The sequence below is a fragment of the Heterodontus francisci genome, chromosome 1, assembly GCF_036365525.1.
Source record: "Heterodontus francisci isolate sHetFra1 chromosome 1, sHetFra1.hap1, whole genome shotgun sequence".
NCBI lineage: Eukaryota > Metazoa > Chordata > Chondrichthyes > Heterodontiformes > Heterodontidae > Heterodontus > Heterodontus francisci.
The window spans coordinates 45,033,203-45,053,195 of record NC_090371.1 but is presented as its reverse complement, the minus strand read 5'-3'; the positions used below and the strand labels follow the sequence as shown (position 1 = coordinate 45,053,195).

The following is a 19,993-nucleotide window of genomic DNA, read 5'->3' as shown; positions in this document are numbered from 1 at the left end:
ATCTGCTATTCTACAACACCAAGCCTCCTTGCATTCAGAGTATAATTCTGCTTTTTTCCCAAATTGGATCACCTATACTTATTGATATTGAATTCCATCACCACTTTTTAGCCCATCCTTGCCCTCCATCACTATCCCTTTGCAGCCTCCCTTGGTCTTCTAAAGAATTAACTATAATTCCTATTTAGGTATCATCTGTAAATTTTAACGCCACTAAGCTAAGCCTATATTCAAATCATTGTTAAACACAGTGAACAGAACTGAACCTTGTAGGACACTGCTTTGCAATTCCAACCACTTGGATAAATTGCCTTCAACCCCTGCTCTCTGTTTTGTCCCTTCCAACCAATTTTAATTGAGTTCGCTTTCCTAATTTCATACCCCATAATTGTAATATTTTCCTAAAGTCCACATACTACAAAGGTTAAGTGCAGGTAAATGGTATTGAGGTACATATCATAGAGTCATACCGGTACAGAAGGAGGCCATTCAACCCATCAAGGTTATGCCAACTCTCTGCAGAGCAATCCAGTCAGTCTCATTCCCCTACTCTATCCTATCCAATTTCCTTTTGAAACTATTGATCATCGCTGCTTCCAATACCTGATGTAGGCAGTGAGTTCCAGGTCATTACCACTCGCAGTGTAAAAGACTTCTTCCTCACATCCGCCCCTGCATTTCTTGCCCAAAACCTTAAATCTGTGTGCCCTAGTCCTTTTACCATCAGCTAATGGAAAGAGCACTTTTTGTCTACCTATAATCTCTACCTGTCATAATCTTGTACACCTCGATCATGTCTTCCTCAATCTCCTTTGCTCCAAGGAGAACAGCCCCAGCTTCTCCAAGCTAACCGAGCAGCTAAAATCCCTCATCCCTGGAACCATTCTGGTAAATCTCCTCTGGACCCTCGAAAGGATCCTCCGATCATTCCTAAAGTGTGGTGAACAGAACTGAACGCTATACTCCAGATGTGGCCTAACCAGAACTTTACAAAGCTTTAGCATAACTTCCCTGCTTTTGTACTCAATACTTGTATTTTTGAAGTCCAAGATTCCATATGCTTTGCTGACCACTCTCTCAATATGTGTTGCCACCTTCAAAGATCTATGACATGAACCCCCAGCTTCCTCTCTCCCTGCACAGAACTGTTTAGAACTGTGCTATTAAGTATATATTGCATCTCCCTATCACTTCTGCTAAAATGCATCACCACACACTTATCTGTATTAAATTCCATCTGCCACTTGTCTGTCCATTCTGATAGCCTATCTATGTCCTGTTGTAGGCAGTTCATATCATCCTCACTATGTGCCACACCTCCAAGTTTAGTATCAAAAAAGCAGTGGTCATGTCACTGACCCTTAGGGAACACCACTGTCTACCATCTTCCCGTCTGAAAGAAAAACATTTACCACGATTTGCTATTTTCTGTCCTTAAGCCAATTTTTTTAGCTAAGCTGATGCTGACCCTACTATTCCATGAGCCTTCGTTTTGTTAATCAGCCTTTTCTGTGGTACTTTGTCAAACATTTTCTTAAAATCCATATGGACAAAATCCATCACATTCCCTTCATCAACCTTCTCTGTTTCTTCATCAAAAAATTCAATTAGATCAGTTAAGTACAATCTACCATTTACAAATCTGTGCTGGCTCTCCTTAATTAATTCAAACCTCTCCAAGTGCCTGTTGATTTTTTTTTTCTCCCCCTGATTATTGTTTTTAAAACCTTACCCATCACAGATGTTAAACTGACTGGCCTGTCGTTACTAGGAATGTCCTTAAACCCTTTCTTGAATAATAGTGTCACATTTGCCACTCTCCAATCTTCTGGCACCTCCCACACACATATCTAGGGAAGACTAGAGGATTATGGTGCTATCTACACCCTCACTTGGTTTAGCAACCCGGGATGCAAGGCATCCAGACCAGGCGACTTGTCTACTCTAAGAATAGCCAGCCTTTCCAGTACATCCTACATATCAATTTTCACCCCATCCATGACCTCTACCATCTCCACTTCTACCTGTATTTTGTTAGTATCCTCTTTCTTAGTAAACACCAATATAAAAGTACTCATTTATTATTCTAGCCTTGTCCTGTACCTCTAAGCATATATCACCCTCATCTGGTTTACTAATGTCCTTTAGGAAAGGAAATCTGCCATCTTTACCTGGTCTGGCCTACATGGAACTCCAGACCCACAGCAAAGTGGTTGACTCTTAACTGCCCTCAGAAATGGTCCAGCAAGCCATTCAGTTGTATCAAACCAAGGGCAAATAGGGATGGTTTTGCCAGCAATGCCCAAATCCCCTAAAAGAAAAAAACCCTCTTTGTCCCAAATAGGACCTACCCCAACTCTTATTATCCACTTACTATTTACATAACAGTAAGAGATTTTTTGGGTTCTCTTTTATGCTAACTGACTTTCTATTTTCATATTCTCTCTTTGCCAGTCATATTTTCCTCTTCACTTCCCCTCTCAACTTATTGTATTTGGCCTGGTTCTTACTTGATGAATTCACCTGACATGTATCAGACACCCTCTTTTTTTTTTATTAGCTCATATTCTCTATCTCCCTCATCATCCAAGGAACCCTGGCTTTGTTTCCCCTATCTACCCTTGTTGAATATACCTAACATGTTCCTGAAATATCTCCTTAAAGATCACCCATTGTTCCATTACAGATTTTCCTGTCAATCTTTGGTTCCATTTTACTCTGGTTAGATTCCCTCTCATCCCATTGAAACATAAACATAGAAACATAGAAAATAGGAGCAGGAGTAGGCCATTCGGCCCTTCGAGCCTGCTCCGCCATTCAAAAAAGATCATGGCTAATCGTCTAATTCAGTACCCTGTTCCCGCTTTCTCCCCATATCCTTTGATCCCTTTGGCATTAAGAAATATATCTATCTCCTTCTTGAATATATTTAATGACTTTGCCTCCACTGCCTTCTACGGTAGAGAATTCCACAGGTTCACCACCCTCTGAGTGAAGAAATTTTTCCTCATCTTGGTTCTAAATGGCCTACCCCCTGTATCCTGAGACTGTGACCCCTGGTTCTGGACTCCCCAGCCATTGGGAACATCCTCCCTGCATCTAGCCTGTCTAGTCCTGTTAGAATGTTATAGGTTTCTATGAGATCCCCTCTCATTCTTCTAAACCCTAGTGAATATAGGCCTATTCGATCCAATCTCTCCTCATACGTCAATCCTGAAATTAGTTCTCTTCCAATTTAAAGGTTCTACTATAGATTGTTCTTTGGTCTTCATTATGAGTCTAAACCTTATGATGCAATGATCACTCTTACCCCCCCACAGACACTTGGTCCACTTGGATCACCTCATTCCTCAACACCAGATTTAGAAATGCCTCTTTCCTAGTTGGACTGAGAACATGCTGGGAAAGGAAATTCTCCTGAATACATTATAGAAATTCCTCCCCAACCTTTCCCTTTATTCTAACATTATTCCAATCGATATTTAGGTAATTTAAGTCCCCCAAAATCACCACTCTATAGTTCTTGCACATCTCTGTGATTTCCCTGCAGATTTGCTCTACTATCTCTCTCCCTCTAGTTGAAAGCCTATAGAATACCTCCAGTAGTGTGATCAGACCTTCCTTACTTCTCAACTCTGGCCAAATAGATTCTGTCTTTGTCGCCTCAAGGACATCCTCTCTTTCCAACACTACAATGTCTTCCCCAATCAGTACTGCCATTCCACCTCCCTTTTTCCCTTCCCTATCTTTTCTGAACAATTATATTCATGAATATTAAGTGCCCAGTAATCACCATTTTTAAGCCATATTTCAATTCTTGCAGCTACATCATAATCCCACATGGCTATTTGTACTCGTAGCTCACCAACCTTATTCACCGCACTCTGTGCGTTTACATACATATATTGTAATCCTATCTTTCTAATGTTCATAGTCATTCTTCGCCTTCTCCTATCTAAAATGGTGCTACTTCCTTCTCTAGTACTATCCAAGACTCGCACTCCTTGATGCACCTTTATTCTCCTTTCCAACTTCTATATGCTAGTGCCCATTCCCTGCCAATTTAGTTTAAATCCTTCCCATCCACACTAGTGAACCTTCTCACAAGGACATTGGTCCCAGTCCTGTTGGGGTGCAACCCCTCTCTTTCGGATAGGTGTCTCCTGCACCAGAACTGGTCCCAATGCCCCAGGAATCTGAAGCCCTCCCTCCTGCACCAAGCCACACATTGATCCTCCCTAGTTTCTAGCACGTGGCACTGGGAGTAATCCAGAGATTGCTGCCTTCAAGGTCTTTAACTTCCTCCCTCACAACTGAAAATCTGGCCGTAGGACGTCAATACCTGCCGAATATTGTGCACCTACTCCATGATGTCCTTTAGCCTGGCACCAGGGAGGCAACACACCATGTGGGACTTACGATGACTATTACAGAAATGCCTGTCTGTCCCCCTAACTATGCAGTCACTTATAACAACTGCATTTCTACACTTTGCTGCTCCCTCCTGTACAGTCCCTTGCCCATTGGTTTGGACTGCACTCCTTCAAGGTGTTGTCATTCCAAGCAGCCTCCAATGCTGAGTACCTGTTTGAGAGTTGCACACAACCCAAAGACTCCTGCACTTCCTGCTTTTCCCGATGACCTCGCACATCTACTATCCTGAACTCCTACTGCCTGTGAGCTGACCACCTTCTTGAACGTATGATTCAGGAAATTCTCATCCTTGCTGATGCTCCACAGTGACTCCAGCTGCCACTCAAGTTTTGAAACCATGAGCTCAGGCTCAAGCAGCTGGTGACAATTCCTACACACGTGGTTCTCCAAGATACATGGCACAGGAATTGCAAGAAACAGGTCTCGGCTGCCCATCCATGATCTAAAAATCTCTACTGTCTCTTGGAGTCTAGTTCATACATTGTTTAAACTATTAATTTTAGTTAGTCCCTCTAGATCTCCTCTGCGCTAAAATTCATTATTAATTCACTTACGGGTATTGTCATGCAGACCCCCACCTGCCAAGAATGCAGCATTTTAATTTTTTTATTCTTTCATGGGATGTGGGCGTCACAGGCCAGGCCAGCATTTATTGCCTATCCCTAATTGCCCTTGGACTGAGTGGCTTGCAAGACCATTTCAAGGGCATGTAAGAGTCAACCACATTGCTGTGGATCTGGAGTCACATGTAGGCCAGACCAGGTAAGGACAGCAGATTTCCTTCCCTAAAGGACAGTAGTGAACCAGATGGGTTTTTACAATAATTGATAATGGTTTCATGGCCATCATTAGACTAGCTTTAAATTCCAGATTTATTAATTGAATTCAAATTCCACCTTTTGCTGTGGTGGGATTCGAACCCATGTCCCCAGAGCAATACCTAGGTCTCTGGGTTACTAGTCCAGTGACAATACCAGTACGCCACCGCCTCCCCTTTTGTCATATGAACATTGATTTTAAACAGTTGTTGGAGTGAAAAAAGGACTTGTTTAAAAAAAAAAAATCACATTTGCATACTAACAGACGGTGCTTGGAGAGACAAAGGACTACTCCTTGGTCCAGTTGACCCAAAATGGGCTGTGATCACCAGACATTGAAGGTGAGGACACTCACATTCCAGGATGACTGCTAAGATGGCAGAATCTACAAACATAAGTGGACAAACCAGCTAGTCACATGACTGACTTGGGCAACCTAGGGTTTAAAAAAATTTTGCCATCTCTCGCTCTCTCACCTTCTCCCAAGCCCACAGAAGACATGTAAACGTCAAGGGAGAAAAGACTCCTACATCGGAACAAGTTGAAGCGTGAATTAGGCCCCAATGAATTGCAACACTTACCGGCAACCAAAGACTCCACATTGAACTTAAAAGACTGTAACTACCAGATATTGCCTCAAACTTTTCCCAGTTATTCCTTCTACTTTTTCTGTCTCTATCTGTGTGTGTGTTTATCGTGTATGCGTGGTCGCGCCACATATTCGTAGTCGGTAACTGGATTAGAGTGTAAGATTAATAAACTTCTACCTTTCTTGTTTAAAATCTAAGAAAACCTGTCTGAATTGATTTATTTGCCTTACAATTGGAAAACAGTAAACAAGGATTCACAAAGGGGCAGCTAAAACACAGTGTTACGGTTAAACCAGGCAAAGGCTGAGAGGGAACCCCAAGATCCCTCACACCTGGTCGTCACCGTATACTTACACCAATTTGAATGTTTTAATTTCCTGGCTCCTAGTTTGAACGAATGCCCCAGTTTAGAGAGAGTGACATCACACTTTTTTGATTTGTTTTATCTTCGCTCTGACTCTCAGCTCCTGCTCTTTTTAAATCTCTGCTCTGTCAGCTCCTGCTGTCTAATTGAATGCCGAAACAAGCCGAGAGGTCAAATGGCCTCTTTTCCCTGTACTCAAGCAATCAGTTACTGCCTTTATTTCACTGCTACTATCACTTTCAGCAGGAACTTTCCCTGCTGCTGACTTTGGAGTGCTGGATGCTAAGTCACAGTAATGTTTTGAAATATTTCATTTGGAGAATGGATATCTTGAGCATTAAACATCATTCAAAATAATAAACAGAACTGAGGTTTGTAGATGAAATGACTGACTCATTCTGACCGCCTGTCAAACAAGGAAGTTGGAGATTGTTGCAGGCTTATGGCAGCAAAGAGGAAACACAAGCTATGCAAAATCAAGTGTGCAGTTTGGTTACTCAATTCATTGCCTCCTTTGTTCCATATTTATTTATAGCTGTGTGCCATCAATGGGGAACGTTCCTTTACACCGTTATTTCAGCAATTCAGTATTATTTTCTTCAACATTAAATTACATTAGGTGCATGAAATTTATTCTTCTTAATTTCCCTCTTTTGTTACCAAAGATACCAGGAATAGTGGAGTGATTGTACAATAAAATGGATAATGTGTTGACTGCAAATTGCAATCTGATTATAAAAGTGCAGGAAATTGTGGCCTTTCAGTGTCTTTTTCTTTTATCATGCCAAGGTTGTTTTTTTTATTGGGCTATTTTGTGTTGGTGTTAACTATGGGTAAAATGTGCTACTGCACTCAAATAAAAAAAAATATATTTTTTTAAGTCCATTTGCCTTGTGTACGAAATCAGTTAAAAGGAATGAAACCGGACGGAGCACCCGGCATCGACCTGGGCACCGGAAACAACAACGGCAAACCCAGCCCTGTCGACCCTGCAAAGTCCTCCTTACTAACATCTGGGGGCTTGTACCAAAGTTGGGAGAGCTCTCCCACAGACCAGTCAAGCAACAGCCTGACATAGTCATACTCACAGAATCCTACCTGACATACAATGTCCCAGACACTGCCATCACCGTCCCCGGGTATGTCCTGTCCCACTGGCCACACAGCAGTTCAGAGGCTGGATGCAGTGAGCATCCCACCTGACTTCCCAATGCCTGTTCGCCATCTACAAGCCACAAGTAAGGAGTGTGATGCAATGCTCTCCACTTGCCTGAATGGGTGTGGCTCCAATAACACTCAGGAAGCTCAACATCATCTAAGACAAAGCAGTCCGTTTGATCGGAAGCCCATCCATCACCTTCAACATTCGCTCCCTCCACAACTGATGCACAGTGGCAGCAGTGTGTACTATCTACAAGATGCACTGCAGCAACTTGCCACGCCTCCTTAGACAGCACCTTTCAAACCTGCGGCCTCTTGTACCTAGAAGAACAAGGCCAGCAGATGCACGGGAACACCACCACCTGCAAGTTCCACTCCAAGTCACACACCATCCTGACTAGGAACATAATTGCCGTTCCATCACTGTTGTTGGATCAAAATCCTGGAACTCCTGGCCATACTGGACCTGGTGTTGGGGAATGAGCCCGGCCAGGTGGTTGAAGTTTCAGTAGGGGACTACTTTGGGAATAGTGATCACAATTCCGTAAGTTTTAGAATACTCATGGACAAAGACGAGAGTGGTCCTAAAGGAAGAGTGCTAAATTGGGGGAAGGCCAACTATACCAAAATTCGGCAGGAGCTGGGGAATGTAGATTGGGAGCAGCTGTTTGAAGATAAATCCACATTTGATATGTGGGAGGCTTTTAAAGAGAGGTTGATTAGCGTGCAGGAGAGACATGTTCCTGTGAAAATGAGGGATAGAAATGGCAAGATTAGGGAACCATGGATGACAGGTGAAATTGTGAAACTAGCTAAGAGGAAAAAGGAAGCACACATAAGGTCTAGGCGGCTGAAGAAAGACGAAGCTTTGGAAGAATATCGGGAACGTAGGACCAATCTGAAACGAGGAATTAAGAGGGCTAAAAGGGGTCATGAAATATCTTTAGCAAACAGGGTTAAGGAAAATCCCAAAGCCTTTTATTCATATTTAAGGAGCAAGAGGGTAACTAGAGAAAGGATTGGCCCACTCAAGGACAAAGGAGGAAAGTTATGTGTGGAGTCAGAGAAAATGGGTGAGATTCTAAACGAGTACTTTGCATCGGTATTCACCGAGGAGAGGGACATGACGGATGTTGAGGTTAGGGACAGATGTTTGATTACTCTAGGTCAAGTCGGCATAAGGAGGGAGGAAGTGTTGGGTATTCTAAAAGGCATTAAGGTGGACAAGTCCCCAGGTCCAGATGGGATCTATCCCAGGTTAATGAGGGAAGCGAGAGAGGAAATAGCTGGGGCCTTAACAGATATCTTTGCAGCATCCTTAAACACGGGTGAGGTCCCGGAGGACTGGAGAATTGCTAATGTTGTCCCCTTGTTTAAGAAGGGTAGCAGGGATAATCCAGGTAATTATAGACCGGTGAGCCTGACGTCAGTGGTAGGGAAGCTGCTGGAGAATGGATAGGATCTATTCCCATTTGGAAGAAAATGGGCTTATCAGTGATAGGCAACATGGTTTTGTGCAGGGAAGGTCATGTCTTACCAACTTAATAGAATTCTTTGAGGAAGTGACAAAGTTGATTGATGAGGGAAGGGCTGTAGATGTCATATACATGGATTTCAGTAAGGCGTTTGATAAGGTTCCCCATGGTAGGTTGATGGAGAAAGTGAAGTCGCATGGGGTCCAGGGTGTACTAGCTAGATGGATAAAGAACTGGCTGGGCAACAGGAGACAGAGAGTAGCAGTGGAAGGGAGTTTCTCAAAATGGAGACGTGTGACCAGTGGTGTTCCACAGGGATCTGTGCTGGGACCACTGTTGTTTGTGATATACATAAATGATTTGGAGGAAAGTATAGGTGGTCTGATTAGCAAGTTTGCAGACGACACTAAGATTGGTGGAGTAGCAGATAGTGAAGGGGACTGTCAGAGAATACAGCAGAATATAGATAGATTGGAGAGTTGGGCAGAGAAATGGCAGATGGAGTTCAATCCGGGCAAATGCGAGGTGATGCATTTTGGAAGATCCAATTCAAGAGTGAATTATACAGTAAATGGAAAAGTCCTGGGGAAAATTGATATACAGAGAGATTTGGGTGTTCAGGTCCATTGTTCCCTGAAGGTGGCAACGCAGGTCAATAGAGTGGTCAAGAAGGCATACGGCATGCTTTCCTTCATCGGACGGGGTATTGAGTACAAGAGTTGGCAGGTCATGTTACAGTTGTATAGGACTTTGGTTCGGCCACATTTGGAATACTGCGTGCAGTTCTGGTCGCCACATTACCAAAAGGATGTAGATGCTTTGGAGAGGGTGCAGAGGAGGTTCACCAGGATGTTGCCTGGTATGGAGGGCGCTAGCTATGAAGAGAGGTTGAGTAGATTAGGATTATTTTCATTAGAAAGACGGAGGTTGAGGGGGGACCTGATGAGAGGTATAGACAGGGTGGATAGCAAGAAGCTTTTTCCCAGCGTGAGGGATTCAATTTCTAGGGGTCACGAGTTCAAAGTGAGAGGGGAAAAGTTTAGGGGGGATATGCGTGGAAAGGTCTTTACGCAGAGGGTGGTGGGTGCCTGGAACGCGTTGCCAGCAGAGGTGGTAGACGCGGGCACGATAGCGTCTTTTAAGATGTATCTAGACAGATACATGAATGGGCAGGAAGCAAAGAGATACAGACCCTTAGAAAATAGGCGACATGTTTAGATAGAGGATCTGGTTCGGCGCAGGCTTGGAGGGCCGAAGGGCCTGTTCCTGTGCTGTAATTTTCTTTGTTCTTTGTTCTAACTCCCTCCCTAACAGCACCGTGAGTGTACCCATTCCAGATGGACTGCAGCGGTTCAAGAAGGCAGCTCAGCACCACCTTCTCAAGAGCAATTAAGAATGGGAAACAAGTACTGGCGTTGCCAGTGATGCCCACATCCCATGAAAGAATAAAAAAGAGAATTTAGACAGGTGACCAAAAGCTTGATCAGAGTTTTATTTTCATAAGTGTCTTCTAGAAAGAGAGAGAGAAAGGAATAGAGGAGAAGAGGTTTAGGGAAGGAATTCAGAGCTTAAAACCTCATCAGTTGAAGTCATGGGCACCAATGAAAATCAAGGATGCTCAAGAGGCCTGAATTCGAGGATCATTTTGATTTTGGAGATTTGTAGGGAGGTTATAGAGATAGGGAGGAAGAGGTCATGGAGGGATTTGAAAACGAGGATGAGAATTTTAAGGTCAGTGAGCACAGGAGTGACAGATGAATGGGACTTGGTGCGAGTTCAGCTATGGGCTGTAATGTTTTGGATCAGCTCAAGTTTACGGATGGTACAAAGCCAGGAGGGCACTGGAATAGTTGAGTCTTGGGGAACAAAGGCAAGGATTGAGGGGTTTCAGCAGGTGTTGATGCGGAAGCAATGATGGCTGATGTTATGGGGGCACACAGCAGCCAGGTGGGGCATGGTATTAGAGTGGGGTTGGGGTCATGGGTATTGGGTAAACAAGCTCGTATTCTCACACACTATCATGGGACAAAAACAAGCCCTTGTGAGCTGTGCAGAGAAGAGCCACAAGAAAGTCCATATGGGTGAATTTTTAGGTCCCAATGGGGACAGACATAGTGGTGGGTGGGTGTGGAGTTGAGTGTTGCCTGCTGGCATGCCGGTTCCCTGGCTCCATCCTTCCCCCGGGCCATTTTCCTGGAGGCAGGATGGGGGTAGGGTCTGGGGGTGGCCGGTTGACTTCGTTAAGGACCTATTGAGGTCTACTGTCGGAGGCGACTGAAATTTTTCATCTGGCCTTCAGGTCCCCAGAGGCATTGGGGAACAGTGTAGCTGCCTGGAAGTGGCCTCTAGGTGGCAGACTGGGGGCCCAGCACTGCAGGCAGGCTTTATAGGCTCCAGCTGCAGGCACAAGCCGCCTTGTGTCAGGGCTCACCCCAACGCCCACCCACAATGGTGGCCCAGCTGCTCAATCTAATTTATATAAATTGGAGAGAGGGCCCCTCCGTCTTGGGGCATCTTTTTTGTCACTTACTTTGAAAAGCTAGTTTCTGCTCCTTCAATGCTGCAGGGCCTCCTATTGGCCTTCCTGCTTCAAGAACCAACCCACCATCCTTAATTGGACGTTGAGCCCACCATCTGGCCACTAAATGGCCTATTTGGGGAAAATCACAGCTGAGTAGTTGTCCCCCATATTTGAACCTGATGGCGCGGTCCTGAAGCCTGCGGCGAAAATCCTGCCCATATTGAGTTATGAGGAAAGTTAGAAATCTTGGGAGTCTTCAAATTACGGAGGTATTTATAATGGCTAGGAAAGTTCTTTTTAGGCCAGATGTCTGAACTGTAGCAGTATGGATAAAAAGTTGAATGACAGGCAAGATACAAAGCGTTAGTATAAATGGATATTGCTTAGTTTGGCAAAGGATTGACAGTGGTGTATCTGAGTCCCCTTTAGTTTTCGGCCATGATTTGCGTTTGAGCAAAGGGTGCATGATCTTAAATTTGTTACCAAATGAAAGTAGGACGTAGCAGGTTTGACAAACAATTAGGATTACAAAAGATTTCAGAAAGATAAAGGCGTGGACATCCTCATTTGGCACCAAGGTGATGGATTCCCTAGCAACATGGACCAGTATGCACAGGGGATGTGCGTATGGTAAAATTGATCACTGGCCACTTACTAATTAGGTTTCCTGCCGCTGATTCTACAAATTCCAGTGGGGTCAATGCTGGAGAGCACTGCTAGACCTTCTAAATATACGATGGGGAATCCTTCATTTTCTTCCAGTTATCCTATTTCTTTCCTCTTTTCAGATTGAACATTGCATGGAAAATTTGCACAAGCAGAAGACCACATTCTACAAGAAAGCTATGGATGTAAGAGCTTTATTTTAATGGTTTTCTTGTCTTCCCTGAAAGAACTTGTGCTCGTCTACAGTTTAATGCTTTATTTTTTGGAAGGTTTTTATCCGTGGTTATTCACTACCTTCCAAAATTAAATAAATTAGAGCGAGTCTGTTTTGTATGTAGTCTGTTCGCAGGGACGGCTTTAAAATAGGGCAAATTAACTTGCAAATTAGTTCTCGTCAAATACACGTTCAGTTGTCTTTCAGATGTTCCTGTGAAATCTGATTCCACCAACGTTTCAGGAAATGCATTCCAGATCATCATAACCCTCTGTGTGTAATAATTTCTCCTATTTTTTTCCCTCCACTTCTTTTGTCAATTATTACGAACATACAAATTAGGAGCAGGAGTAGGCCACTTGACCCCTCGAGCCTACTCAGCCATTCAACAAGATCATGGCTGATCTGATTGTAACCTCAACTCCACATTCCCGCCTACCCCCGATAACCTTTCACCCCCTTGCTTATCAAGAATCTATCTACCTTTGCCTTAAAAATATTCAAAGGCTGTGCTTCCACCACCTTTTGAGGAAGAGAGATGCAAAGTCTCATGACCCTCAGAGAAAAAAATTTATTTTCATCTCTGTCGTAAATGGGCGACCCTTTATTTTTAAACAGTGATCCCCACCCCCCCACCCTGTTCTAGATTCTCTACTTTCCTTTCTGCATGCACCCTGTCAAGACCCCTCAGTGTCTTCTATGTTTCAATCAAGTCGCCTCTTACTCTTCTAAATTCCAACAGATATGAGCCTAGCCTGTCCAATCTTTCCTCATAAGACAACCTGCCCATTTCAGGTATTAGTCTCGTAAACCTTCTCTGAACTGCTTCCAACACATTTACATCCTTCCTTAAATAAGGAGACCAGTTGTGCACTGTGGTCTCACCAATGCCCTGTATAACTGAAGCATAACCTCCCTACTTCTGTATTCAATTCCCCTCGCAATAAACGATAACATTTTATTAGCTTTCCTAATTACTTGCTGTACCTGCATACTAACCGTTTGCAACTCATGCACTAGGACACCCAGATCCCTCTGCATCTCAGGGCTCTGCAATCTCTCACCATTTAGATAATATGCCTCTTTTTTATTCTTCCTGCCAAAATGGACAATTGCACATTTTCCCACATTATACTCCATTTGCCAGATCTTTGCCCACTCACTTAACCTATCTATATCCCTTTGTAGCCTCCTTTTGTCCTCTTCACAACTTACTTTCCTACCTATCTTTGTGTCATCAGCAAATTTAGCAATCATACCTTTGTTCCCTTCATTTAAGTCATTTATATAAATTGTAAAAATTTGAGGGCCCAGCACAGATCCCTGTGGCACAACACTCATTACATCTTGCCAACCAGAAAATGACCCATTCATGTCTGTTAGCTAGCCAATCTTCTATCCATGCCAAAATGTTACCCCCTACACTGTGAGCTTTTATTTTCTGCAGTAACATTTGATTGGCAACTTATCAAATGCTTTCTGGAAATCTAAGTAGAGTACATTCACCGGTTCCCCTTTATCCATAGCATATTACTTCTTCAAAACATGATTTCCCTTTCACAAAACCATGTTGACTCTGCTTGATTACCTTGAATTTTTCTAAGTGCCCTGCTGTAACGTCTTTAATAATAGCTTCTAACATTTTCGCTGTGCCAGATGTTAAGCTAACTGGCCTGTAGTTTCCTGCTTTCTGTCTCCCTCCCTTTTTGAATAAAGGATTTACATTCGCTATTTTCCAATCTAATTGAACCTTCCCCGAATCTAGGGAATTTTGGAAAATTAAAACCAACGCATCGACTATCTCACTAGTCACTTTTTTTAGGACCCTAAGATGAAGTCAATCAGGACCCGGGGACTTGTCAGCCCGCAGCTCCAACAATTTGCTCAGTACCACTTCCCTGGTGATTGTAATTTTCTTGAGTTCCTCCCTCCCTTCCATTTCCTGATTTGCAGCTATTTCTGGGATGATACTCCTAATTTTTTTCCTTCCACTTCTTTTGACAATTATTACGAACATACGAATTAGGAGCAGGAGTAGGCCACTTGGCCACTTGAGCCTGCTCCGCCATTCAACAAGATCATGGCTGATCTGATTGTAACCTCAGCTCCACATTCCCACCTATAGTGAAGACCGATGCAAAATGCCTGTTCAATTCATCTGCCATCTCCTTATTTTTCATTATTAATTCCCGAGACTCACTTTCTATCAGACCAATGCTCACTTTGTTATAAAAACAGAAAGTGCTGGAAATGCTTAGCAGGTCAGGCAGCATCTGTGGAGAGAGAAGCAGAGTTAACGTTTCAGGTCAGTAACCTTTCATCAGAACTGACAAAGCTTAGAAAATAATTAGGTTTTAAGTAAGTGAAGGGGGTGGGGTTGGGAAGAGAACAAAAGGGGAGGTGTGTGATAGGGCAGAGGGCAGGAGAGATTAAATGACAAAGCTGTCCTGGGACAAAGGCAAAGATTCATGCTTGTGGTGAAAGATAAAGCATTCGTCCAGAGACAGCGTTAATAGCAGAATAATGAGCAGCTCTGTCTACATGATGGTGGGTCCTTCCCGTGGACTTTTTCTTTCTTGTTGGAATGTATCTATTTTGTGTAATCTGAAATATCCCCTTAATTGTCTGCCACTGCATCTCTATTGACCTATCCCTTAACCTAATTTGCCAGTTCACTTTAGCTAACTCTGCTTTCATAATTGCCCTTCTTTAAGTTTAAAATACTAGTCTTGGACCCACTCTTCTGTCCCTCAAACTCGATGTAAAATTCAATCATATTATGATCGCTGCTGCCTAGGGGCACCTTCACTGTGAGGTCATTAATTAATCCTATCTTGTTGCACAATACCAGATCTAGTATAGCCTGCTCTCTGGTTGGCTCCAGAACATGCTGTTCTAAGAAACTGTCCCGAAAACATTCTATGAACTCCTCATCTAGGCTACCTTTGCCCATCTGATTTTTCCAGTCTATATGTAGGTTAAAATCCCCATCATTATCACCATACCTTTCTGACAAGCACCCATTATTTCTTCCTTTATACCTCGTCCTATCATGTGGTTAATGTTAAATGGCCTGTACACCATTCCCACAAGTGACTTCTTGCCTTTATCATTTCTCATCACTACCCAAACTGCTCCTACATCTTGGCTTCCTGAACTTGGTTCATCCCTCTCTATTGTGCTAATACCATCGTTAATTAACAGAGCCAGCCCTCCACCTTTTCCTAGCTTCCTGTCCTTCCTAAATGTCATGTACCCTCAATATTCAGGTCCCAATCTATGTCATCCTGCAACCATGTCTCTGTAATTATTTTACATGTATGACCTTTGGTTACCAACCTACTTGCCAGAGGAAACAGTTTCCTCCTACTTGTTCTATCATAATTTAGAATAACTCGATTAGGTCTCCCCATAACCTTCTTTTCTCTAAGAAGAACAGTCCTAGCTTCTCCAATTTCTCCAAGTAACTGAAGTCCCTCATTCTTGGTATTTATTCTGGTCAATCTCCTCTGTAAGGCCTTGACATCCTTCCTAAAGTATGGTGTCCAGAATTGTGCACAACACTCCAGCTGAGGCCTAACTAAAAAATTTGTAAAGTTTTATCATTATTTCCTTGTTTTTGTATTCCTTATTTAAAAAGCCAAGCATCCTATATGCTTTCTGTCTGATTAACTTGCCATTCCATCTTCAAGGAATATGCACCCCCTGGTCCCTCTGCTCTTCACACCACCTCTCCTCCCCAGCCCCCAAACCCCTCAAAATAGCACAATTTAGATTATACTGTCTCTTTACATTGTTTCTCCCAAAGTGCACCTCTTCTGAAGGCAGAAGGGCAGGTTAATAGGGTGGTGAAAAAGGCATATGGGACACTTGCCTTTATCAATCGAGGCATAGATTACAAAAGCAGGGAGGTCATGTTGGAGTTGTACAGAACTTTGGTAACGCCACAGCTGGAGTACTGTGTGCAATTCTGGTCGCCACATTATAGGAAGGATGTGATTGCATTGGAGGGGGTGCAGAGGCGATTCAGCAGGATGTTGCCTGGGATGGAACATTTAAGCTATGAAGAGAGGTTGGATAGGCTTGGGTTGTTTTCACTGGAGCAGAGAAGACTGAGGGGTGACCAGATGGAGGTGTACAAGATTATGAGGGGCATGGACAGAGTGGATAGGGAGCAGCTGTTCCCCTTAGTTGAAGGATCAGTTACGAGGGGTCACAAGTTTAAGGTGAGGGGCAGGAGGTTTAAGGGGGACTTGAGGAAGAACTTTTTTACCCAGAGGGTGGTGACGGTCTGGAATGCCCTGCCTGGGAGGGTGGTAGATGCAGGTTGCCTCAATCCTTTAAAAAATACCTGGATGAGCACTTGGCACGTCATAACATTCAAGGCTATGGGCCAAGTGCTGGCAAATGGGATTAGGTAGACAGGTCAGGTGTTTTAATGCATCGGTGCAGACTCGATGGGCCGAAGGGCCTCTTCTGCACTGTACTATTCTGTGATTCTGTGATTCACACTTATCCACATTGTTACGGCCAGGTGGTGAGGGGTGTGGGTGGTTCTTTTTGTTGGGGTTTTAACCTTTTTGTGTTTTATTTGTCAAATAAACAGACAGCAACAGGTTTTGTTGTAAATTTAAAATATAAGATTATTTGTTAAGCAATATGTTTTATCCTGAAATTGTTGCAACTGCACCCACTCATGCATTCACACACACACACACAAGAGACAGACAGAGAGGAAAAGGGGTAAGTGGTTTGAAGTGAGGTAACATTTCAGGGTTCATGGTAAACCTGTTCAATTTTCGCAGAGGTCAATTTCTCTTTAGTTACAGGCCTGGGGTGTTTGTAGATTTCTCTGCTGGTTGGAAGTTCAGTTTGAAGACAGGGGATCACTTCCAGTTTTCTGCTGCACAAGTTGAAAAGTAGGATTCACAGCAGGGTACATTCCTTTTGGCTTTCTGGATTTTCTCCCAGCTCTCAGCTAGATAAGCTTTGGTGATGCTTTTTCCTGGGTCTCCCTCTCCAGAGAGCTACCTTTTAAGCTAAAAGTCTCTCACATCTTGCTTCTGTTAGGAGACGCAGATCTTCCTCCTTGTGGTGACTGACAATGGCTCAGGAAGTGGCTACTTCACACCTTCTTTGTTTCAGAAGAACACATTCAATTCAAAAATGTCTCTTAATAGATTCAGGATGGGTGTAATTGGCACCTCTTAGCTTTAGAATGTATTCTTCTGTCCTTGCCAGACATCAAGACAGCTTGAATATACAAGGCCAGGTCTTTTGACCTTCAGTGGTCATTTTAAAGCACATTCCCCACTTTTTAAAAAGAAAACTTTATTTTTATAACTCTTCAGGTTGAGTTCTTGTATTTTCAATCGCTGCACTTTATGAGCGTAACAACATTAAATTGTATCTTGCATATGTCTGCCTATTTCAACAGTCTGTCTATGTTCTCCTGAAGTCTGATACTATCCTGCTCAATACTTACTACGTTGAGAAGTTGTGTCTCATCCGCAAACTTAAAAATGGTGCTTCCTATACCCAAGTCCAGGTATTTTATATATAACAAGAAAAGCAATGGTCCTAATACCAATCCCTGGGGGACCCCATTGCATACTTCTCTCCAATCAGGAAAATACATCCATTCACCACTACTCTCTGCCTCCTATCCCTTAGCCAATTATGTACCCAAAGTAACACCATCCCTTTGATACCATGTGCTTCTATTTATCAAATGCTGTGTAAAGTTCCACATGTACAACATGTACTGCATTACCTTCATCAGCCCTCCCTGTTATTTTGTCAAAGAATTTAATCAGGTTAGTCAGACATGATTTGCCTTTTTTAAACCTGGATTAGCTGTCCCTTATTATGCTTCTCCAAGTGAGAATTAATTTTGTCCTTGACAATGGTTTCTGGTAGTTTTCCCACCATTGACTTTTGACTGATAAGCCTGTAGTTGGTAGGTTTAGCCCCCTACACTTTTTTAAACAGGGGTGTAACATTTCCAATACTCCGGTCCTCTAACACCACTTCCAGATCCAAGGAGGATTGAAAGATTGTTGTTAGAGCTTCTGCCCTCTGTACCCTAGCTTCCCTCAGCAACCAAGGATGTATCCCATCACGGACTGGGTGACTGGTTAACTTTGAGAAATGCCAACTATTTAGCACTTCCTTTCTATCTATCTTTATCCAATCCAATATTTCTACTCCCTCTTACCCTACTGCTAATTAACTTCATCCTCTTCTTTTGTGAAGGCAGATACAAAGTAGTCATTCAGTCGTGCCCTCTATCTCCACAAGATTTCCTTTTTTGGTCCCTAATTGGCCCCACCGTTCTTTTAACTATCCTTTTTCTTTTTATAGCATTATAAATGTTTTTTGGATTCCGTTTTATCTTACCCACTAATCTTTTCTCATACTTTCTCTTGGCACTTCTGTTGTTTTTCAATTCCCTCTGCACTCGCTATATTCTATATATTCTTTTTCTACTGTATTCTGTAGCTGACACTTGTCATTAACCTCCTTTTCCTGTTTTATATTTAACCTCTGCTTCCTTTGTCATCCAGGGAGCTCTGTCTTTGGATGCCCCATCTTTTCCCATGGGCATAAGTTTGGTTTTTCTGACTTGAAGGTTTGCCATTACTCATTTATTGTTTTCCTGGCCAGTCCTTGTTTTCGGTTCACCTGTGCTAAATCCCTTTTCAAATGAGTGAAATAGTCTATCTTTTAGTTGGGTATTTTAACCTTTGTCTCTTACCATAACTACTTTAAACCTAATTATACCATGATCACTATTACCAAGATGCTTTCACATTGAAACACATGACCCTTACCCTATTTCATTCCCTAGAACTATATCCAGCATTGCTTCCTTCCTCTTTGGGCTAGAAACATACTGGTTAAGGAAGTTCTCCTGTGCACTGTTTAGGAATTCTTCATCCTCCTTGTCCTTTACTCTGTCCTTTTCCAGTCTATATTAGGGTAATTGAAGTTCCTATCATTACTGCTCTATTATTTTTTTACATTTCTCTACAGATTTGCTCCTCTCTCTCCTTCTCACTATTTGTTTTTTTTTAGTAAAAGTCAAACAATGGTAACAGCTCCTTTTCTACTTGTTAACTCTATGAACCCTCTAGTGTACTGCTCCTCTATAGAAATGTAATATTATACTTGATCAATACTGTCAACCCCCGGTACTTTTTCCTTCCCTATTTCTGCTGAATACATTGTAACCAGGAATGTTTAATTCCCATTCCTGCCCATGTTTAAGCCAGGTCTCCATTACAGCCACTGTATCATAACTCCCTGTGACAACTTGCACCTGTAACTCGTCAACCTTATTTGTATCATTCCTCGCATTAATACACATGCATTACATACCATGCTAGTCAGCTTTACTTTATTCCTCCATCTAATTCCAGCTCTTTCTGCACTATTTTGTTCTGTTACTGTTTGTCCCTCCTAGTTTTCTGTGCACCTTGCCTCTCTGCTGCTGTATCCTTCTTTCAAACTAGTTTAAATCCTCCCTCACAGCAGTAGGTAATCTCCCCGCCAGGCGATTGGTCCCAGCCTTGTTTACATGCAATCTGCCTGGTTTGTATAGGTCCTTCTTGCCTCAGAACTGGTCCCAATGCCCAAGAAATCTGAAGCTCTCCTTCCTGCACCACTTCTCCAGCCACACATCCACCTGCACTATCTTCCTATTTCTGTACTCACTACCACGTCATACTGGGAGTACTTGAGGGATTAC

The 19,993-nt window shown here is 42.9% G+C and overlaps 1 protein-coding gene across 2 annotated transcripts in view; it reads left to right on the top strand.

Moving 5' to 3' along the window:
• pstpip2 (proline-serine-threonine phosphatase interacting protein 2) overlaps positions 1-19,993 on the top strand; it is a 172,533-nt gene that overhangs the window by 77,597 nt on the left and 74,943 nt on the right. For both annotated transcript variants that reach the window (XM_068029907.1, XM_068029917.1), the window contains exon 6: positions 12,152-12,214. In XM_068029907.1, coding sequence (XP_067886008.1) covers positions 12,152-12,214 — 63 coding nt within the window. The remainder of the gene's footprint in view (positions 1-12,151; positions 12,215-19,993) is intronic.